The sequence below is a fragment of the Sylvia atricapilla genome, chromosome Z (assembly GCF_009819655.1).
Source record: "Sylvia atricapilla isolate bSylAtr1 chromosome Z, bSylAtr1.pri, whole genome shotgun sequence".
Lineage (NCBI taxonomy): Eukaryota > Metazoa > Chordata > Aves > Passeriformes > Sylviidae > Sylvia > Sylvia atricapilla.
Genome location: NC_089174.1, coordinates 75824155 through 75848388, shown reverse-complemented (window position 1 = coordinate 75848388; position 24234 = coordinate 75824155). Strand labels below are relative to the sequence as shown.

Below are 24234 nucleotides of genomic sequence, written 5' to 3'. Positions count from 1 at the left end.
AAATTCCGTTACATCCACAACAGATTTTACCAAATAGTTCTTTGCATACTACTGTGAGGCATTTGATACATACTACCTTGGTATAATCAGACATAATGCTTCCTCCTCTGGTAAACATTTCAAACCAACAGTTGCTTCTGATTCTGAAGTAATTTTTTGCTGATTAAGTGATTAATTAATCACAACATCAGTCAGTCAGTATGACCTGCTGATGTTCTTTGTCCCAACTTCTGATATTGTGGACTCTTCTGTGCTGCAGAGGAAACAGCTGTGACTTCCTGCTTCCACGTCTTTAAGTAGGAGGCCAAGGTGATTTGGGCTGGTAAAGTGAGTAAAGTGGGTGGGTGTAGCTGGTCATAGTTCAGGGACTAAAAGAGGTCTGAGGGGTAGCCCTGAAGCCCACAATGAAGAGCAAGGGAAAACTAGATGTGGGTCAGAGGCTGAAAAGGTTGGATATGCACTGTAGAGGAGATAGAGGACAAGGATTTGAAGGTCTTGCTTGTTAGTCTGTTCAGTGACACTTTACCACAGCTTGGATCTGCTCTTGCTGAAACCACTAAATGAAAATACCATGCAGGAATTCCGGTACTTCACACTGCTTCTGTGCAAAAAATGTGCATTTTATGTAGGTAGATATAAGATTAGAAATTTAAAAAACCCAGAATATTAATTACTCATAATTTCAGTAGATTTTTAGGTAATTCAGAAGCTATTCAAAATTGCCTTAATTTTTGTAAACATTGAAGTTTATAGGACATGATGAAATGGAAGGCAATTTTGAGATGCTGAAATTTATCTCAGTAGAGTTTTGAATCCATCTTATCTTGATCCCCATGGAAACAGAAGTCATTAGGATATTTTAGCTGATCTTCATCTACAGAACCTTCTCTTTTCTTAATTTCAGCAACAGGGATTCTAGAGTACTTCCTCTGCTGTCACCAACACCTGGAAAATATTAAACTTGCTGGAAGTTTATGTTGTGTGCATGTGCATTATTTTTTCTCTCTGATGTATAAGAGAAATAAAGGAAAAGTTTAGACCTAGTCTTCTGTTAGGAATGAATACCAGCCATAACTGTTTGACTACTAGTAGCTACATGCATGGAGCAGAAATGAAATAAATGCTTTCTACTATATAGTGGTGTTGGTTTGGCTCTTGTGTTTTCCAGGTACAGTTTCAGTTGTCTACTTAGTTTTTCTGGTTACAGTAAAGGCTGCTCATCTGGGAATACATTTAGAATTCAGCTGGTTTACAGAGAATGAATTTTTTGTACCAGGTAAGATAGTTCAAATGCAATAACAAAGTATATATTTGGTGAGTTTAAGATTTTTTTTTCTCTTTTAACATGTCTGAGACATAAATAAAGTGAGGAAATGTTGTCTGGTGTTGCAAGTAGAGGAAAGATCCCTCAGGACAAAGTGGCAAGGAATCCCTTTTCCAGTGATGTTCCATAGTTAAAAGACAGTATCAAGAGTGGGGAAGAGGAGGCGTGCCTATCAGAGGAATCTTCAACAAACATCTCGTGGCAGAGAGCTGGCCATAGTCCTGGTTCACCTATGTTATTTTAAGTTCTGGTTGCACCAGTTTCAGATCATGCCTGTTTCAGTAGCAATTAAAAATGACAAACAGTAGACAGACTGACGGTTAAAGGTGCTTTAGGTTCCCCACACACTGTCTTGCTTAAACGAAATAGCTCATTCACCATAATTTGCAAGTGCAGTTTTCCTGTACTTGCTGGTCTATCTCAAATTTTAGGTATAATCTTAGAAGCTCTTCTCTTTGCAACACCGATTAGGTGTTTTTATTCCATCAGTACCCATCAGTATATTTTTATTTACTTGAAAGTTGTTTGATGGCTGTTTGTTCTTTCTAAATTACTGTTACAGATTACTCTGGGAGATGCTGTAGTCATATACAAATGGCATTTGGTATTGCTTGAACAGATGGCCTAAAGAGATGAGGGGTTCTTTTAAGAAACCTGGAATAAGAGAACCAGGGTTAGGTCCTAGCTGATTTTTCCCCATCCTTTACAGTAAGCAAGATTTTACGACAAGTTAGCTCCAGGGAGCTGTGTCTTGTACATTAGAATAGTATCACTTCTCCTGTTCTTAGAAACAAAAGAAAAATGAGTTCTAGTGGTACATGTGCCACAGGCCATTGAGAAGTACAGCACCCAGTAGTATAATTAACTTGGCAAAAACTCCTAGTACTTCTAGGAGATGGACAAAGCATGTAGCTAATGTGTACAAATACAACTACTGAAAGGTTCTGAAACTGTCAGTTTGCTTTTTATTATTGAGATTGAAGTAGTGGATGAAAAATAAGCCCAGAAGTGGAGCCCAGAAGATGTTTGCACTCAATTCTGTCATAGCTCATCATGCTAATTAGGTATTGAAGGTACAGTGAAACCAGCTCTTGGGAAAGCTTATTCTTTCAGTTTGGATAAGCCCTCCATTAGTTGCCTGGGGTGTGTTTACTTTCCTAACTTCATTGCACTTTGCAGAAATCTGTTTTAAATATGTTTGCATGCAGCTCTCTGTGGTTTGTTCTGTAAGGGTTTGTGAACCTCTGAAGAGTGTTGTGCTATACTCCTGGATGCTTCTCGGGAGCTGAGCTATCTTAGGGGTCTCTAATTGCTGTTAGCACTCTAAAGAGTAAATACATTCTTAGGTAATACCAACCACGATGGTTCTTTAATGATCTTACGAATTTGTGAATTCCTAGACCATTTGTAGCACTTCCAGAACCACCATCTTGTGAACATCTTTTGAGCATTAAAACAAGCAGAACAATGCTATTCCCCATTGGAGACAAGAAAGAATTTTTTTTTCATACATGCTGTGAAGCATGATAAGAAATTGCTCTGCCTTTCTTTATGCCCTGGCTTGTAAGTAGAATCTCTTAAATATCTGCAGATGTAATTTTTCTTCTGGTAGCATAAGTGACTTCTTAATAACTAAAGTTCTCACAGGGTAAATGATTCCTTCCCTCCATCTCCCTCTTCAGGAACCCATAGGTTTACAGCCTTACTGCTGTCAATTCTGGTTTTACAAATGATTTCCAGTTAAACTGTTGAGGAGCAGAAGACCTTGTATGTGTCAATCTTAAATTAACCCAGTTATCACTGATGGTGACACTGATAGGAGTCTATCAGAGAAGCCTTGCTGGAAAGTGTATTCTACTGTAACTACTGTCTTCATGCATTTTGTACTTCCTGATTAAATATCTATATTGGCTATGGTCAAAGATGAGATAGATTGTCCCATTTCAGGGTGGAGGTTTATGAGTTTGCCAGTATTTTCTAGAGCACTGTATGTCATCTGCATTTTGGCATTGTTTATTTCAAAGAAGTAATTTAAAAACACTTCTTTTTTTCTTTGTTTAGAGTTTAGAATTCTGTTCCCTCAGCTCACAGGGGTTCTAACACTTGCCTTCTTCATCCACAATTGTGTCATCACACTTCTTCAGAATAACAAGAATCAAGACAATAATGTAAGTAACTTCACAAGACTGTGCTTATTTATATCTAGATTGCCAGACAACACTAATTTTTTCCTGTGATAAGAAAAAAGTTACCCATTCTTTTCCTTGCTATGCAGGAGTAACAGATAAATTACAAGTTCATTCACATAAAGGCCCTGAGAAATGCCCTGGTATTAAATGGCCAAATTGCACACAGGAGGCAGATGACTTGACAGTGTTGTAGAACTCAATAAAAATTGACCAACTTTAGAATGAAAATGGTGGAAAATGTTTGGTACAGGACTGATTTTAGCAGAATCCTGAACAGTAGTTTTAGGGTCTTCTCAGTGTTGCTTCAGTAGTTTTGTCTCACAATCCTAGTCAAAGTCTGTAGAGAAACTTGTCACAATTTAGAAAATCCTGCAAGTTGAAGTCTGGATCAGGAGGTTTTGTGATAGTCTTTGGACTGGTGCTTTGCTTTTGAAAAAGTTAAGCAGTGCTCCTCCAGATGGAACTGCATTCTTTGTTAGTATATTCCCATTATAAAATACTGAATGGAGTAAACACAGTACATAGGGTCTAAGAGTAACTTTTACTCTAGTTATTTTTTTCCTCCCTGCTTCCAAGGATTCTTGTCCAGCTTCATTAAAATGTTAACTGTAAAGGTATCTGCAATAACATAATTTTTTTAAAAAATACTAGCTGTATGAAAAACTGGTACGAAATCATAGAATCCCAGAATGCTTGAGGTTTCAAGGAACCTCTGGATGTCATCTTCTCTCCCTACTCAATCAGCACCACTAAGAGCAAGATGCCTATACAACACATCAGATAAAATATGTCATATTTGATTATTTGAGAGTGAAGTGCAGATTATGTACCAATGGAATGAGATGACCTCTTAGGCTTTTGATGTCTGCCTAGTTACTTCCTGGTACTTATGAATCAAGACTAGCTTGTGAATGACCCTATCTGCAAAGGAGTAATGAATTCTCTACTTCTGGGGGCTTAGGGGCTTCTTGGACATTAGTGTAACAGCTGGGGGTCTGGACAAAGAAAGCTAAGTAAGCTTTTTCTTCATTTCCTTGAGAAAACCTTATGATGTGGAGAAGGGAAAAATTTCTCTTTAGCTGTGGCTTTCAAATTCTAAAGGGTAGATCTCTGCCAATCTATATGCAGAGGAAGCCTAATACTGTCATTCCATCTTCAAGGTTTTCCTGTGTATTTTTCCCCCCTCCATTTACATCAGAGCAAGCAATCAGGTGCAAAGAGCAGCACCTGGAGTGTTCTCCAGCTTACTTTTCCTGTGTGAAGAAAGAAGAAACTGCTGCCTGCATTTGAATCAGCTTTTCTTATACCCTCCCTGGAGCTTAAGTCGAATTTCCAAGTCAGCCCCAGCATCCCTCTCAAGCCCTTGACAAAACTCTGCATTCCAGAAAAATGTTCAAATTGCTCAGGAGGGACGCCTTTGAAGTATGGCAGGAAAGACTTTTAATGGGAAACCAAATCTCTGTGTAGTTCTTGTAGTAGTTTTATTTTGCTGGAGATTTCTTTTCCTGTTTGTAGCTGTACAGGAGCCTAGCTCTCTAAAGTGCTTTGCAAATGTTAATGAAGTACCTGTGCTCTTGAAAAGCTGTTTTGTGATTGTCACTAAGCTGCTGGGCTAAGTGGGACATTTCCATATGTATAGGGGTCTTGCCCTCTGTCATAAGTCATGAGGGGTTTTTCCCGGATATATTTACAGTGATGCTTTCTTCTCTCAGTGTCTGATGGGATGATACTAATGTAACTCCACAGATAAAAACTTCACTGTTTTATTGATCAACCTGTTAATGTGTCACTTCCATCAGTGTTCTGTGAAAAGGCACAGAACTTGGCCTGGAAAAGCACTGTTTTAGTCTTGATCAAAACTTGCTGAAGCTAGTGGTCATAGAACAACTCTTTGGGGAGGTGAAAAAATGTAAGACAAACAATAAATAACATTCCTCTTGTGGAGTCAGAAATTCAAAACAATAGCCACTTCAATTCTGGTCACAGGCATGCATCACAGCCCAAAGCTAAAACATGCATGGGAGAGGATTGCTCTGGCTGCTATCCCCGTACAGTGGCGAGGGTGTGAGAAGAGCAGTGCACTAGAGTAAGCCACATGTCAGCAGCACAGCCTGGAGAAGCCCTTTGAGCAGGATTTTAGTCTGCAGTTCAGAATAGAGCTTCCTGGTTCCATCTCCCACTGGTGGATGCCTCCTTGTATTTATCAGTGTAAGTTTTTCTACAGTGCTCAGTCGAATGGTTTGAAAACAAATTGCATAGGAAACGTTACCTAGCCACAAAAAGGAGTTTAGCTGTGGTTTTGGTTGGCTGTTTTTTTTCCTGATTCATGTCTCTGATTAGTTTCCCTGAGTAACAGTACAGATGCTACACAAGCTCACTATGACCTACAGGCATGAATATGCTGGTGCTGTCTTCTAGCAGTTGTTTGTGGATGTATCTAGAAAGGGTGGGGAGAAGTTTTTTGTCTAGGTATTAACTGCAGAAGACATGGAGCTGTAAATGGTACTTATTTTCTGCAGTATTTAAACACTTCATTCCCTGTAAACAGGGTGAGCTTCCATTGATGGTGCCATACCACTGGTTTCACTTTCCAGCCAAAATTATGCACAGCATCATCTGTCCCGGTGAAGTTCTTTTTTTTGTCGCCCAATTAAATGTTACCACTCGCGCTTGGTGCATGAACAGGTTAAGTCTATTTTTATGATATAGATCAAAGTCCTGTTGAGATATTACAGAGACAGCATCTCGAGAAGAGACTAATCTGAAATAAGATGATTGCAAAGTACTTAAAATGTAATAATCATTATTAAGTATTGATACAGGCTTCTCCATTCAAGAAGCAACTCCACAAACTGGCTTTCACTGGTTCTGAGGAAGGAAGTGAACTGTTTTCTCCATGGCATTCAACAGGCAAATCAAAGCTTGGAAGTAGCCTGTTCTTTGCAGCACCACATAAGAAATGTCCATAGAGCCACAGAGCCTTCTCTGTGCCATGTCAAATCTCTTGCTGCAGGTCTAAGCAGCACCTGAGTACTGACTGTTCTGTGGGTGTGATACAATGTCTTGTACTTTCAGGGTTGTCATGGTTAGCTCCACCTGGTTTATCAGACATCTTTTTGTTAGGAGGCTGATTTCTTCCTCTGTTCTTCTGCTGCTGCCAGCCTTAATCACCCAATTTTCTCTTCTTCCAATGGCACTTCTAACACTTTGTTCTGTGATTCTGAGCAGAGGAGCTCCTTGTCAGCAGTAACTGCAACTAACATACGTTTTTCAAGCTCTGTCTGAAAACTTGCCTGTTATTTCAGGTGTATTTGACAGGGTTTGGTAGGCGTCAGGCTGTGATCCTTATGGACTATGAGCTGCCTATTACCTTAGATACATATTTTGAGACTTACCACTGTGATTCTACAAATACTTCCTGCTTCCAACATTGTTTTTTCTGCGAGTTTTATTTTTAAACTGTGGTTGTAAGAATTGCTATATTCTTATGCTTAGGCAGCTTTCACTACAGCAATGTCCATTTTGAATGTAAATGCCTCATGTATAAAATTAAAAAAAAAAAGTGTAGTTATTGTTCTTACTTAAAATAGTCCTTTTATCTCTCCCCATGTGTCCTTTGATTGTATCTGGAATTATGCTGTCTAAACAGTACTGTCAGGGTCTTTAGGGAATGTGCCCAGGTCTCTTGAGGAGTAATGAACATTAATCAAAACATGATCCTGTTATGTAAACACATTGTTATACACAGCAGCACACTTACATGTTTGGAAGGGAGCTGATGGATGTTTGAGAAGAAAATAAATTCAGGTTTTCAAGTTGTCTATTTCTTTTTTAATAGCTTATTGAAATCAAAATCTGGGTACTCTTTGTATGGTGACAGCACCTGCAGAAAACAGTCTATTGTGTTACATACTATTAAAATAAGTTATCAAAATTATCTCAGCACTTAGTTTCAGTGCAGATTAAAGCATACACCCTTAAAAACTCCAGAAACATGAACTGGTTAGTTCTGGTACTAGTAGCTGTTGGAGGTAATAGCACACCACCTATCTACCATTTTTTATATCCAAAGAAAGCAGTAAGAATTTTGTTTCAGATTTCTTGCCCTCACAACTGCAAACAGCAAAAATAGTTTTACAGTTGGTTCTAGAACTTGTGTAGGCGGATTACAAGTAACTACTGTGAGTTACTATGCTGTTTTTATGCATTAGGACTACACCTAAAATAGCTCAGGTTAAAGCAGGTTTTGGCAGATGATGTGCATGAAGAATGTCTTGGGTACATTTTGAAAAATTGTCCAAGTCCTGTCTTCAAGAGATCGGAGTCTATGTCTCTTTGCAAAATTGCCTTACTGTGTCTGAGTCCTGCAGTTAATGAAATTACTGATAAATACCTGTAAGAAATTTGGATATATGAATTGGATATATGAATACTAATCATATTTAGTATTCTTAAAATCAGTTCTTAGGGTGGTTGAGCACTGTTGCTTTTAAAGATGTAGATATTATATATCTATCTCTACAGATTCTCATATCACATAGAGAAATTCTGCATATAATTTAAAGAAAAGGCTACTGCTCAGCTTCTAATGAAAGTTGATAGTTCTTACTTAATTACCAGTATGAGAAGAGTCAGTTATAGGGAATCATCTTCCTTGTGCATTTAACTGGTCAGCAGGAGGAAGAGATTACCACTAGAAATGGGCAGCTTTTGGGAGCTTGAAGGCCACCCTGGAACATGTTCAGACCACACTGATGCCTTTTTCCCATCAGCCTCAAAGAGACAGATAATATTCCTCATCAGACAGCAATCTTCTACCCCCAAAACACTGACAAAATGAATAGGAGATTCCATGTCTTTCACCAGAAACCGCTTCTATCTGAATTTCTCTCAAAACTCATAATCTAGCATTTTATGCTTTTCTTGAGGATTGCCTTGCCCTTGGCAGAGCCTGGAGTGGTGTAGGCTACACTTCTTCTGTCAACAAGATACTGTGAAGAAGCACTTAGGGAAACATTTCCATGCACAGTGTGAGGAAGCTTTGCTCAAGCTCAGTGAGCTGGCAGTGGGTGATAATTATTACCCTGGTCTGAAAACCAGTATAATCCTAATAATTTGGTGCTATGCCTGAGCTAGTAAGACTAGATTCTCAGTCTTATGAAAATGGGGTCATGTATTGAAACATTACTAGTAATCCTTTAAGAAGCTGATGATTAGCAGCAGCTGAACAAATGGTTTGCTTTAAGGTGATGAGTGTTTTGTACTGTAATGTAAGCTTATACAGAATTTAGTTAGCTAATAACTAGAAACAAATGGTCTCTATTTCCAAAGGAAGGAATTTATGTAGAAGAGTAACTCACAGAGTACATTGCTGTGAGATCAGTCTGACGTGTATGTGGATTCTTTAGTTTCATAAAGGGCTTAAGTAGATTTGCCAGTTATTTTCCTGTAATAAATGTGTAATTATTTTTGTGCAGTGGAAAATATTTTTTTATATTGTATATTTTACAAAGATAGCCAAAATTTTCAGAACTGAACATTGATGTTTAGGTTTAAATCCATACTTAAGTGTATGTAGTGTCCTTAAGTGTGGATTTATTACCCTAGCTTCAACACTCTTTCCTTAAAACTTCTGATTAAATTCATTTGTATTATATCGGCAATTGGGTAGGTTGATGTCTTTGAATGCAAGATTTTATTCATGACAAAAAATTTAACATACGGCATTGCTGGGCTTTCTTCCTTAGACAGGTGTGTCTGTGTCCCAAGGGTCTTAGTAGGTATAGGTGAATTTAAGAAAGTAGAAGGGATTTCTTGTTTGTTTTAGTAACTGTTGTATGTTTATGCATCAAAAATTACGTGCTGCATCTATTGGCACATCTCTTTCATGGTGACTTTGGTATGTTGAGAGATAAATAATACTTGTCTAGCTCCACTTTGAGGTATCTCCTTGCAGCTTTCTGATCTGATCAGAACCACCAGGTCCAAAATCTCCATTCAAGTAGTAGGAAGTAAAAATAAAAATGTGCAAGTGATAGTAGTAAATATAAAAAGTAATGCAGAACAAAAGAATATAAAAGTAACAGTAATACATGAAATGGAAATCTTCTCACAAGGTTTTTATTTCATCTGGTTTTGTGTGTAAGTGCTGGCCTAAACAAAATCTTGTTTTTCCTCAGGTGAGAGACCTCTCTATTGCATACTTCCTGGTTGGACTAACATATCTGTATGTTGGAGTAATAATTTTTGCATCTTTTCCTTCTCCACCACTATCCAAAGAATGTATTGAACAGGTGAGATACTTTACTGCAGTATGTATTTCATGGAATCACAAAACGTGTTTTTTTGTGGAGGACCACAGTGGGTCATCTGGTCCAACCTTCCTGCTCAAGCAGGGCCATCCCAGAACACATGGCACAGGATTGCATCCATATGGTTCTGGAATATCTTCGGTGAGGGAGACTCCAGAACCTCTGTGGAGAATCTGTTCCAGTACACAGTCACTCACACTGTGAGGAAGTTCTTCTTCATGTTCAGCTGGAACTCTCCGTCCATCAGTTTCTGCCCTTGGCCGCTTGTCCTATTGCTTGTCACCACCAAGAAGAGCCAGGTCCATCCTCTTGGCACCCTCCTTTCAGATACCTGTGTACCTTGATGAGGTGCAGCAGGAATAGGCCCAGCTCTCTCAGCCTTTCCTTCAAAGAGAGATGTTCCGGTCCCTTGATCATCTTTGTAGGCCTGAGCTGGACCTGTATTTGTTGTTGTGAGGAGCCCAGAACTGGACACAGCTCTCCAGATGTGCCTCACCAGATTAGAAGGGCAGGATCACCTACTTCAACTTGCTGGCAATGCTCTTCCTAATACATGCTAAGATAACATATTTGTCCGTAACCTTTTAATAAGTATGCAATAAAAATCTCATAGCTACTGCTTCTTGCTTCAGGATTCACTCTGGCAGGCACATCTGCATTTGCCTATGGTCAGTTGATGGGACACCTTGATACAACATCATGAACAGATGAGTAATGCTTGTGTTATCTCATTTATGCTCATAAATGGTCCCAAGTATTTCAGTGAAAAACAAACATTACTCTTTGAAAGTGATGAAGAAGGACCATAATGAACAAGTTAACAATTGAGCTTTTCATTTCTTTAGCTTCTTTAATACTGAGAAGTGTGTGCAGTGACTCATTTGGAATCCAGAAAATAGAAAATGTGAAATGAAGCTTGTTTAGATAGGAGGCCTCAGTGCCATTACATTAGGAGTCTGACACTCTGGAGTCTGACACTCCCATGAGCCTTGCCAGCAGAGTTCTTCAGATAACAGCACCACATGAAACACCCTGTGAAGGCTAAAAGCTCTCTGCTTATAGGCAAGCCTGACTTCCACACCCTAAATTGCTTCAGAGATAGCAGTTATCAAAGGGGGATCCATTTTATGCCAGGTGTATAGTTCTGGCATAATATTTGGCAATAATAAGCATTTAAAGGCTTCCCCTGACTGTGAATTAGTTAGAGCTGGTATCACTGTTAAACTATGAAATGATTTTTTTAACCACCTGAAATAATTTCACAAGATGAAATCTACAGTTAAATAACAAACAATGAGTGATTTTCTTCCCATTTATTTTCTATAGTTACCTCAGGTACTAGTGAAGCTGTTTGTATATTTCTGTGATATCTAAGTCTTAAAATACTTTTTCACATGTTCCCACTAGTAGTGTACAATTCCTTCCTCATTTGTATGTAATGCAGATTTTAGTTATTTATTAATAACTTTTTAATAAGTAGGTATGATAGGACAGATAATAGGAGCATATGAATTCATCTGCCTAAAAGGTCAGGTGGCCCTTCCACAGCCTGGATTAGCTGAGGATGTTCAGAAGATAAGAAAATAATTCCTTATGTAATACTAACATTAACACTGACATCAGCCTAGTAGTATTCAAAAATTGGTGGCAAGGCAGTTGTAAAAGAGGGAGAGAGGTTTTCATATTATGGAGTTCATTTAGCAATTGTAGTTATTTGGATTTATCTCATTCTTTCTGGCACACAGATAGAAAAAAACAGCAGATACATGTAAACAAGCCACTGTTCATGTGTAACATTACTTATATGTTTAGAATTTTCTAGATAACTTTCCCAGTGATGACATCATGTCATTTGTTGCAAGAATATTCCTGCTGTTCCAAATGATGACTGTATACCCACTCTTGGGCTATCTGGCACGAGTTCAGCTGTTAAGACAGTTTTTTGGAAATGCTTACCCAAGGTAAGATGTCTGTTTCTTGACGATAGTTTGGCACACTTCGCCTAACTGACTGTTGTCAGAAATTCAGCTAGGTTTTGGGGGTTTGCTTTGTGCATTAGGTACTTTTCGTAAGCTAGTTTCATAGAGTTTGTAGAGTCAGGGTAAATAGGCACAAAATAAACTTCTCTGCAGATTAGGACTGCTACAGAATGCTAGAGCAGAATAAGGAGGGGTTCTTTTAGTTTAGTTCTTCATTTTATTAATAAATAGGAATTTTGTCAACACAATCCCTCTGAGTTATGCAGTTATATGGCAAAAGAAAGGTTGTACAGGAAAAAAATCATTTAGTCCAGAAGCATTTCATCTAGCAATCCTTAAGCTGCGAAAAACATACACTCCAGATACTAACCTTTCAGCATGCCATCTTTGTTTTGACTGTGCGTGATTAGTAATCATCCGTCTGTTTTTAAACAGAGCTCAGTGAGTTGTTAGTTGTACTATCTGGGCTGCTGCTATGTTTATAAAAATAGCTTTTCACATGCTAATTTCAGAGATGAGCCACACCCTTGCATTTGTACAGTGTCTGTATTTCAGGGAAGAGCTGATGCAGATTTCAGTTTTAGTTTGGTTTTTTAAATAAAACCTAGGACATTTATATTTGGAGTACTGGAGTACTGAGTTTGTCACAGCTGAGAAGTTACATTTATCTCCAAGTTTCTTATTTTGTATTGTGAATTACTGTTGATGGAGGAAAGGAAAAAAAAAATCTCAGGAAGGAATGCGTATTTCCTCTGTGGCATCAGCAGTTCAGGTCTGCAGAGATGCTGTTCCAAGTTTCTTCTGAGTCCTAAAATAGGTAGAAGTTCCAGAAACTGAATGCCTAAAATTAGGTAGTGAAATAAGTGCCTGCTTTTTTTGACTCTGAATTGTATGCAGTTTGACGTTAAGATTTTTAGGAACTGCTGCAAGTTACTGTTGGAAACAAGGCCATTTATTTAAGTGCTAAAGATGGATTTCACAGGCACTGGTAAATAGTCTTGTCCTTTATATAATGTGGATGTGCCTTTTCCTATCTCTTCCCTCTAGTTACTCTCTGACCAGAATGGTTTTCATTTCCCTCATGGCCTCTCCTGGAACCTACAGCTTTATGCCAGTCTCTTCTCAGGTTAATTCCAGCTTGCTGTTTTAAGCCTTCATGGTATGACGAATTTGATGATGCAGATACTTGCTTGATTCTTGTCTCCAGAATGTCCTGTGGGTAGCTTCAAGCATTTTTAAATTGGCAGGGTTTTTTGAGACTTCTTATAGTGAAGTATTTAACGTTTCTGAGAAGTCAAAAATGGTTTCTAGGAAGCTGTATAAGTCTCTCCAAGCTATAGTGATAAGATAGCATTTTCTGACTAATGGGCTGTCTCTCACTCTCTAGCATCCCAGGTGTCTCAAATATGGCACAGAAATCACTCAATTAACCTTCAGGCTCTGGCTTCTGTGCATTTACAAGGTCAGCCCTTGTTTTTCTCTATGCAGTAAAGACTTCCTGAAGGCTGGTAGCAAGCACAGGACATGTCTCTGGGAGGACAGTAAAGATTTACTGCCTGGTTGTGAAATGTATCTTCATGACTGGTTCTCACCAGTCACCTAACCCAAAAAAGCTTCTTTAGTAGCACTTCATCACCTCTCTGGGAAAAAAAATCAGTATTTTTGGTTTTTCCCTGAGCTGCTTTTGTAGGGAAATGTTTTGCAAATATGAAGATGTTGCTCTTACTGACATAGGCTGATGTCTTACTGGAGAGCCTGTTGATTCACTCTGAAGGACCTACCTGGAAATATTACATTCTATGGCTTTTTGTGTAGGAAAATGAGCACTCTACTAATACTGAATGTACTTGGCATCTTTTCTCAAAGCCTCAATAATCAGGGCTAACAGCTCTTGGGCAACAATAAGATTAACCTACAGAGATTCATGCTTTACCTCTTAGATATCTGTATAAGGTGAATAAATCGAGGAGAATATTCTGAGTCATATGTCTGGAGAAAATTTTTCTGTGAGTAGTGACCCTAAAGGATGAAAAAGGAGGAAAAGAGCAGAATCGCTGCTGGCAACCTAGCCTCTTTTAATCCTGTGATTCTATGTGCTAAATCATGTATCTTTTCATAGGTGCATCTTTCATATAATTAAGATTTTTTTGCATCTGAGAGAAATGTTACAAATTTGCCTTCTGACTGTAATTGTCCAAACAAAACCAACAAAAACAACACAGTCTAACAGAAACACCTTCTTCTTTGGTCCAAGTCTCCATTAGAAATGTTTCTATCTTAATTTTTAAGCTGTTCGTTGCTTCATATGGAAGCTGACTGATTCTAAAAGCCAGGCTTCTTCACATCAGCTGTTTTTTGCAAGTGTGGATACTTGCTGCTGCTGTGGATGGAGTTAAGAGATAGCCATTAAGTTATTAAATGGAGTACTTAGAATTTTGGATGGATGCAACTTAAGCAAATAGCTTGATCTCACACAAGTTTACAGGGCTGCCAGACAGTTTTTAATTCCTGGGAGTGATTGTATTGCTCAGATCAATTTCTTTCTCGGGGTTTTTCCCCTTTTTCTTTATCTGTCACTGATTGTAATAAAGGACCAAGATATTAGTTTGCTGTTCTGCAATTTATAGTCTTGGTTTTTAATCTAATCAAAGGCAAATTCCGCCAAAAGCAGTATCATGGTTCATATCTTATTTTTTTCTGGTAAACCATCGATTATAACTGGATTATAATGAGAGACTACATACTCATCTTCAAGGGAGCTTTTATTGTCTGAAGACTTGATTTTCATCTCTTTTGTCCCGTGCCTTTTAGATACTCTGTAGTGCTATTTTTCTATGAACAACTATTTGCTATGTGTACCTATAGTGTATCCTACTAACTCATAGTCTTGAGTGATGAAGCAGCTCACCTCAGCAGCTCAAAAGCTTAAACAGTCAATATGTAACTTTTCTTCTTAGAGGTTTTGCAATAGACATAGGCTGAACAGTGTCAGCTTGCTTATCTGAAAGGAAATGAGAGTCTTGTCTTCCAACAGTCAAGAGGAGAGCAAAAGCATCCTTGATTCTAAGAAGAAGGATTCTTCTTGCTCTTATGTACAAGTAGTAGTCACCTGTGTCTCCGCCTATCTTAAAATCAAATATATATGGTAATCTTCTTACAGGCATCATCACATAGAATCATAGAGTAGTTTGGATTGGAAAGGAGCTTGAAGATCATTTAGTTGCAACCCTCCCCACCATGGGCAGGGACAGTTTTGACTAGACCAGGTTTCTCAGACCCTCATCCAAACTGGCCTTGAACAGTTCCAGAGGTGGAGCATCCACAGCTTTCCTGAGCAGTCTGTTCCAGTGTATCATCGCCCTCACAGTAGAGTTTATTCTATACATTTAACTTAAATCTCCCTCTTTCAGTGTGTACCCATTCCTTGCTGCCCTGTCACTCCAGTTCCTGTCAGAGAATCCCTCTCCAGCTTCCCTGTAGGCCCCTTCAGATACTGGAAGGTGTCTCTGAGGTCCCCACACAACCTTCTCTTCTCCAGGCTGCACAGCCCCAACTTGCTCAGCCTGTCCTCAGAGGGGTGGTGCTCCAGACCTCTCAGCAACCCCCCAGCCCTCCTCTGCACTTGTTCTGGCAGCTCCTGGTCACCATGCTGGGCACCCCAGAGCTGGATGCAGTGCTCCAGCTGGGGCCTCAGCAGAGCAGAGCAGAGCAGAGGGGCAGAACCCCTCTCTCAGTCTGCTGGCCAGTGCTGCTTTGGATGCAGCCCAGGATTTCCTTGGCTTTCTGGGCTGTGAGCACTCACTGTGTGCTCGTGGTGAGTTTCTCATCAGCCATCACCCCCAAGTCCTTCCCCACAGGCTGCTCTCAGTCACTTCTCTGCCCAGCCTGTGGGTGTGTCTGGGATTGCCCCAATGCAGGTGTAGGACCTTGTACTTGGCCTTGCTGAACTCCCTGAGGTTTGCATGGTCCCACCTCTCAAGCCCATCCAGGTCCCTCTGGATGACAAGCATGTCCACTGCATCATACACCGCTTGGTAGTGAGGGTGCATTCAATCCACAGACCCTTCAGCCTTTCTCTACTTCCTACAGAAGATTTAGAAATGAGAGAAGACATCCTAATTTCTTCTTTTATTTTTCAAAATGTGTGTTAGTATACAGATTACAACAGAGAAAGTGATGTACTGGGAGAAAATCCAAGGAACTGTTCATTCTCTCTGCTCTCCCTGGTGTTGTTAAGGAAGGCCAAAATTTTGTGTATTGGGTAATTGCGTTCTTTTCTAAAATGAGATATGTTTGTAATGGCATCATTTTAACAGCTGATTTAGGGCCAGATGCATGTGCTTTATCTGCTGTTCCTTGCCTGACTCTGGATCTTCTTATATGTACAGAAAGCCCATTTTTTTTTTTATCATTGTTACTGGCTCATAGCTGCAGTGATATTTCTGACAGAGATTCCCTTGGCAGATTAAATGGTGTGCATAAAGTGCTTTATACAGTCAACTGATGATTTTTTAAAATGTTTTAACATCTTTCCTGTTCTGAGAGGTTAAATAAGCTGATAGACAAATCCACTTTGCTTTCCTTAATGATTTTCCTTCCTTTACTCCATGGTAGCCCAGCTGACCTGCCAGTTCTCCCACAGATGTATGTGTTCTGATGGAACAAAATACATTTCTCCTGTTTGCATGCATGTTTGGTTGTCTGCTCTTCATGTAACCTCTGTCTAGCTTCTTAAAGGTTGTGATTCATTGTCTTTCGACCAATGTCACTTGAGTGAGATTTTCAGGAAGAAAATGCATTTTTAGACACAGAAATATCCTAAAAATTCTTACTTGGATGATCCTGATTTTCTTCTTTCCTTGTTTTCCAGTTGTCCTTATTGTGTATTTTCATTCTCTGACTCCATGCTGAGTCCAGAACTTCTGAGAGAACTTAGAACTTGATGAGGTTTAAAATCAGTTTCTGGTTTTATATTTCCCCTGTGCTAGGGTTTGGTTTCACTGTTTTTGACATGATTCTTATTTTGACAATGCCAAAGTTAATTAGATATATATGGCCACTGCCAATGAGTAACTTAAGTGTAGCTGCTGCTTCCACAGGAGAAAACTTGATGGACCAAACTCTTCAAATATCTTCTGGCATACAAGGTTGTTCGTCCACTCTGTCAGTCTGAAAGGTTAACCTTGCCAGAAGAGAAAAAAGCAAGACTTAGGGGAAAGCTTGTGTTTTGTTTTCATCTTTTTTCCCTTTTCCATTATCATTTTTGTGGGATTGCAGGATTTTTGCAGGTGAGCAGTGATTTCCTTTTGCAGAAAAGAGCTAGAATCTTCATCTGCCCAGCAGAGAGTATGGAGATAGAGGACAGAATATTAAAGCCTTGCCATGGGTGTGCCTCCTTGGTGAATTACAGCCTCCTTCAGGCAACCCAACCTGTGCCTTAGAGCAGTAGCCCTAACCAGGCTGCCCAGGCACAGTCCAGCACCCAACTCTGCTGCTGTTGATCATGAGGAAGAAAGTTACACTAAGAAAACACCTGTATGTGACCAGGGTGATTAAGCAAAACCAGGCCAAATCTTTTCTAATCTCTAATGGCCTCTAAATACTTTTCTTTGTGTAATTGTAATAAGCAGTGGTATGGTTATGTCCCCTGCCTCCAAAGGCTTTTTTCCTGACTGTCCTTTTGCAATGTGTAGTGAGCATGAATTTTACTGTAAACCAGTGTCAGGCTAAACCTGAGCAATTCAGAACTTGTTAAAATGTCATGGGCTATGAGAAATGTTTGTCCTGTCTGGAACACACCTCCATGCAACTCTAGAGTCTTAGGAAAAGTACTGTCTCAAGTAATGTAGCATCTTGTAGCCCCAGGTATCAGATTTTACTTTATTTAGAAGGGTGTGGGTTTTTTTTCCTAAATGATAATGCCTTTCTTTGCATCAAGATTGAGAATTTTTCCCTGTCCTGGAGCTGAGCTGAGCTGAGCTGTGGCTATCTGCCTAGCCAAAAGAAAGGGTTTGCAGGTTAAATTTAATTAAAACCTGTTGTCCATATTGTCATGGTTACAACTCAGGCTGTTTCAAAAGGAAAAGAAAGGATCAAGGACATTCCAGGAGAGGAATGCAGTGTAATCTTTCACATTGAAACAGATAGATGCAAAGCCTTTTCAGGCCTTCTGATTTTGGTATTGTTCATGAGGAATCTGATTAATTTTAACAATCAAAACTGCAAATCACTACTTTACAAATTCCGAATTTCTTTGGAGGCTTCAGCATTTGAGGACCATTGTTTTCAGTTGAGCCAGAACACACTGCCCCCCCTCAACCTAGTAATCCTTTCCCAGATCAAGAAATTGAAAAGTGTTTCATTTCACATCAAACATACAGACATGCCTATTTGCTTTCAAAATTTAAGAGAATCTAGAATTAATTTTTTAAACAATAGCTTTGAACAACAAAATCACATCGTCAAAGAATGCCAGAATAAAATATTTAAGAGATTTTTCAGGTTTTCTGCAAAACTACTCCAAACTGACATAGATTTGCAAAACATTTTTGAATTAGTAAGCCTGCAGTGGTTTTAGTCCCTCTTGCTAAAAAAAATAGTCTCAGCAAAAAAAGAATGGAAGTGCTGTCATTTTCTGTGTCCATAAACTTTTGCTTCAGTTGTGTGATAGTAAGATTTGTGATCTGTCATGTGTAGGGAAAGAGGAGCCAGTTTTTAATGGTAGACGCACTTTTTGTAAACAGGTTAGTTAACTGGCTTTCCTTAGCAGTATTAGAGAAGGTGAACGCATTTGGTCCCCCAGAAGTCTGTTTCTTGGGATTTTATTTTTTGTTCACAGGGTCTTACCAGATTTATATCCAATGAAGTTATTTTTAAAGTTGAACAGGTGCTGTAGTCTCTCTGTAATCATTGATATTTCTCTTGTACCACTGTTAAAATGTCATGTACAAAATTAAAGATATTTTTTTCTGTCTTTTTGAAATCAGTTTTAATGATTGAAGATTAAAAACAGTCCATAGCTTAAATTATTCCTTTGTGTTTTAATTGCCTTCTTTTCCTTGAACTTTAATGAGACTGTTCTATGTCTCTAATCGTTCTTCCTAACTTGGAAACTGGCAGGCAGCCTTTCAGTCATAGCCATGGAAGCTGTCACTTCTAAAAAGTTTGTTAGTTAGTTACATCCTCCATAATACACATACTTTCTACAGTGAAGAAAAACTTAGCCTTGGCTTACAGGTTTTGTATATTTTAGGAAATCATATCCTTCAGAAGAATAAACAAAACCTGTAAGTGTCTGTATGTTTCCTCTGTGAGAACTCTTTTTTCCCTTCATAGAAACAGCTGTGTGACCAAAATGTCACAGGTTTTTTATATTTCCTGACTTTACCTTCTGCTAAAATATGCCAACATTTCATATTCTCAAAAGAAAAGTGATACTTTCCTGAGTCTCAGCTCTGTGCATAACTGCACTGAATTTGTCTCATGCAGTAAAAGCTGGTTTTGCAGAACAGAAAAATCGCTGTTTTTCTCATCCTTAATGCAAAAGCAAAGCAACAGGAAATCATTTGTAAAAACAAATTCAGCTAAAAAATTCAGCATAAATAGGGCAGGAGCAAGAAAGTTTATTACAGTTCATATATGGTAAGACATCGAATATTCTAAATGTTTGTCCTCCATCAAAGTGTAGTAGAGTGCAAATTTTAAGGATTTTCTCCCTAATAGCATTTGTAATGTTTTCCACTTGATGCATCTTTGCCTTTCTTCTCATTTCCATTAGTTCACTTTGAGCAATTCAGATCATTCTGTGAACAAGCTGATTCTTTCTTGTGGGAATTAAGTTACACAGTTTTGTTTCTTTGGTACTTGAATATCCATCTGAAATGCTTGAGTGCTGAGTACCACATACGATGTTTTTCATAAGAATTGCCAAATTACACATTCTTATTCCTTAAGAATATTTTGAGTCAAAACACTAGATATTTAGAAGTTGGCACTCTGAATATTCAGTAGATGACGTGTTTGCTATGAAATTAATTAGCTTTAATAGAGAGTCATGCAAATGAAAACACCATCCACGTACCAGTTGAATGTTAGAGTAAATGAAGGACAGTGGTGGCATTTTGTAATAAATATAAGAGATTTTAACACTCTTTCTTCACTTTCCCATAGCCTTTTCCATGTGCTTATCCTGAACCTAGCCATTGTAGGAGCTGGAGTAGCAATGGCCAGATTTTATCCAAATATAGGAGGTATTATAAGGTGAGTGTTGCTTACAGTGAGCTTCCCTGTGGTGTTACTACGTTTGTGTCTTGATGTTGAAAAGGAGCACTAATAATTGTATCTTTATATTTTGTGAAGCTTATGCCTTCTTAAGTTGTAAGTAATGATTTGGTGTGTAAACAATCAGCTTGCAAGGTTCTGACATCTGTTATTGTGCCTCTGTGTCTGAGGTGGTTGAGTTTTACTGGAGCTGTATCTGAGGACCTTGTAATTCTACTCATAAAAGAATATGGTTCCAGAAGAAAAATTTTTTGTTATTATGGTCTTCTCTGAAGTTTCTTTTTTGTGTTAAGACCATTTGAACCTGGTTTGAAGGAACATAAAAAAAATGAAGAAAGCAAGTAACTTTAAAGGGAAAAGTGGCATCAAAGTTGTGCTTCTAAGTGATAGCCTAAATCTACTATGTTGATGAAAATCTAGGATTTCTATAATTAGAAAATATTAGAGGAAATAATGAGTCTGATTTTACTATGTTTGACGTCAATATATTTATATGCATTGTCATTTATTCTTGGTTTGCATCTTTCCTAAAGCAACCAGAAGAGGGAGATGTTTAAAAATACAGAAATATGCAATTATAAAACCAGAATGACAGGTCTGGATCTGACCAGAGTAGCAAAAGAACTTACTTTTGCTCAGTGACTGATCTTTGAGGGTTTTATGCATTTCCTCTTTTTCTTCTACCACTCCTTGTAAAATTTTTTGTATTCCAGTAATAGAGATGGTGTAGTTAATCATCATCATACTCTTAGAATGATAGAATGAACCTTAAGGTTGGAAGAGACCTTGAAGATCATCTAGTTCTGACCTCTTGCCATGGGCAAGGAATACCTTCCACTAGACCAGGTTGCTCAGAGCCCCATCCTACCCAGCCTTGAACATTTCCGGGAATGGGACATCCACAGCTTTCCTAGGCAACCTGTTACAATGTCTCAGCACCCTGACAGCAAAGAATTTCTTCCTGATACCTAATTTGGTTAAACATCGTGCAGTACAAGTCTCTGTTTGCAAACTGGTGCTTATCTCTTCTAATGTGTTTATATTGTACATAGTAGCCAAACATGTTGAACAGTAGATTTCCAGCAGATAAATTGTCTTTATACAGTCTAACTTGCGTGTTTGCAAGTTGGACTGATCTTTCCTCTGAAAGGAATGTTCAAATATATAAAACAAAATATGTTGTTACTTAATAACATTTGGCTGCTTAGTAGGTGAAAATAAGAAGAACATTTTTGAAGCAAGGGAGAGGTTAGAAAAAGAACAGTTAAATGTTTCCCTTGCTGTGGTTGATCATGTTACCAGAAGGGCATGTTGGTGCTTTTAGGTCTGGAGAATGATTTGTTTGAAGTTCATTAAATAAATTAAAATAAGAGTTGCAGATTCAAGAACATTTCTATATTTAAATGTTTTAATATGTGTTCTCAGACGGCTGGGGTACAATGAGGTTTGTAGTTCTGACAGTAAAGGATGTGTAACAGATCATGCACTGTCCAGTCTCTTTCTGTTGCATGTTGACAAATTTCCTGAAAGAATGTGCAAACATCAAGTCTTAAGTAAGGGATTTGGTCCCCAACAGCATAACACCCAACAGGGTGTGACTGAAAGGACAGAGTCAGAGTACAGGTACAAGCAAGCAGGGGGCTGGACAACACAATGATAATTAAATGCTAGTGAAGGAGGTAGAGGAACAGAGGGAAGGAACAGAAATTGTCAGCAAGGAACAGAAATTGATGTTTAACAATTGCAGATAGTCAGTATTCATCCAGATTGTTCACTGGTTTGGCGGGGGAAAATGACAACAAGAAATAAGAATAAATGCAAAGCATTCTTTCTTTCTTTTCCTTTTTCCTTCCCCTCTTCCCTCCCTTTCCTCAGATACTCTGGAGCAACATGTGGTCTGGCCTTTGTATTCGTGTATCCATCACTCATCTACATGATCTCCCTGCACCGTGCTGGGCAGCTGACATGGCCTGCATTGATCATTCACATCTTTATAATCCTCCTTGGACTGGCTAATCTGATTGCACAATTCCTATTGTGAAAATTCCCCCTTCTCCCGTGGCTGTCACAAGTGGTACTGCGAAATTTGGCTACAGCCTTGAGCAACACTGTGAGGCATGAGAACCGTCCTCCATGTGAGGATCTTGGGAAAAGCTGCACCTTTGAAACAAATTCAAAACACATCATTCAAGTGCTTTGTAGGACACGTCTTGCTTCTCTGAAAACACAACTTTATGAGGAGTGAAATGGTTCGGGTTTGAGTGATACAATTCTCCTGGTTTTGTTGAAAGTACAACAAAAATTAATGAAGCTCAGATTTTAATTTTTTACAGCACATTTCTCCAAACACAAAGCTTCCAGCCTCAAGCTGTGGAAGTCTTTCCTCCAAATGAACTGTTCTTACCTTGATTAGCAGACATGCTTTCTCAGTATTGTTCAGTGACTCTTTGAAATGCTCTTTTGTTGCAGTTATTTTCCTGATTTGTTTGGAAAATGAAGAATTTATTGTCTTTCCTCTTTTTTTTTTTTTAGTTTAATTTATAGTCACTTGGGTCAAAATGCACTCTTAATTTTGAATACACTATTAAATTGTTTTGGCAATATTTTTCCTCTAGGAAATTCCAACAAGGAGAAACAATAAACTCATGTTTCAGTGTTTTTTTCAGAACCAATATGTACACAAGTTATTTGTGATCCTACAATACAAGAAAGCCAGGAGGATAAAAAATTTAGAACAAGACAATTAAAATTAGTATTCCAGGCTTGACCTCAATTCAACTCTGTTACTGGACTATTATGTGCTGTGAAGTTGTCTTGTCAGAAGTTGCATGTGGTTTTTATGGATGCATGGTGTACACAGCCTACAGGCCTCCCTTTTAGGGTCTCCCTCTGATAGTCTCTCACTTCCCCACTATGTTACTCAAGACATTTTCGATGTGAGCAGAGAGACAAGTCTTCAAAATCATGGATGAAGTAAAAGAATTTAAGTTTTTAATAATTTTTAATGGGAGCTGGAAGAATCCAGGAAGATTTTATTATGGGGATGTTCTTCTTTTTAACTTCTTGTTTACGAATTAAGAGGGTGTACATACGTAAGCACATAAACACCTTCCTTCATCTACCTGCTGTAACTCTGTGTCTTAACGCAAAACATGCAGCAATTAAGTTGCCAGACACTAGTGGAATGCCGTTTTTGTGGTTGGAGAGAGAGTAGAAACTCTTCTTTGTGCAGAGTTTTGTTGCATTAAAATAATCAACAAATGCAGAATAATTGAAAGAGAACTCTGAGCAATACTAAATTCCAAAGTAAGTAAAAGAGGAAAAAAGTTGGAGTGGCGCAATGTTTATGAAGTAGAAGTTGGGAAAGATAATTACATTTCAGGGTAAAAGTTCATATTTTCTTGAGAAAGACAGTGAAAAAGCATAACCTAGGTTATTACTATGCTTTTTTTGGAAATTATGTGAATTTTTTTAGTAATTATGTAAATCCATTTGTTTTACTTAGGCTCCTCACACTGTGTAAAGGACACTCACTTTCCTAAATATCCTTTGATTTGTATGAAATAAAAGACTACATGGATTTGGAATACTATCTGCAGAATAGAGTGATTATTTCTGATTGTTCTTTTCTTGTGTAACTTTATGTGACTTTAAATCAGAATTGGAGAATACATCCATCATCTGTTCTGTATTAGAGAGAACTATCTGCCCCATCCTGGTTATTTTCTCCTGTGCAGACTCTTACAAGAGAAGTACTTGAAAACCAAAAGGAAAGGATGAAAGATACAGATTTCCTAGCATTGTTGGCTTATTCATATTAAGCTCTTGTGCTTATTTATTATAGGTTCAGTGCTAAATTTAGGTACAAACCCTGATTAGTGCAGGTAATTAAATTTTATAATATCCTTCCATGTTCCATGTGTATATGATTCCACTATTTATATCCTTGTAATTGAAACTGATAATAAAATACCCATTGGTTTTAGCAGAATTAAGTTCTGTTAGGATCTAGTAGTCAACAGAAATTCCTAAGAAAGACAGAATTCCTGGGGAAATGTCCTAATTGCATCTTGTATCTGTCTCTTTTTTCAGTAGTGCAATGTACAGTGACTGAGTTAAAATTTAGAAAGAAATTATTCAGAACATTTATA

The 24234-nt window shown here is 38.3% G+C and overlaps 1 protein-coding gene across 2 annotated transcripts in view; it reads left to right on the top strand.

Annotated features, from left to right (window-relative positions):
• SLC38A9 (solute carrier family 38 member 9) overlaps positions 1 to 23670 on the top strand; it is a 46868-nt gene extending 23198 nt beyond the window's left edge. For both annotated transcript variants that reach the window (XM_066339044.1, XM_066339046.1), the window contains 6 exons: positions 1169 to 1276; positions 3386 to 3492; positions 9693 to 9806; positions 11637 to 11785; positions 19973 to 20062; positions 21959 to 23670. In XM_066339044.1, coding sequence (XP_066195141.1) covers positions 1169 to 1276; positions 3386 to 3492; positions 9693 to 9806; positions 11637 to 11785; positions 19973 to 20062; positions 21959 to 22124 — 734 coding nt within the window. In that variant the 3' untranslated portion in view covers positions 22125 to 23670. The remainder of the gene's footprint in view (positions 1 to 1168; positions 1277 to 3385; positions 3493 to 9692; positions 9807 to 11636; positions 11786 to 19972; positions 20063 to 21958) is intronic.
• Positions 23671 to 24234: the final 564 nt, after the last annotated feature.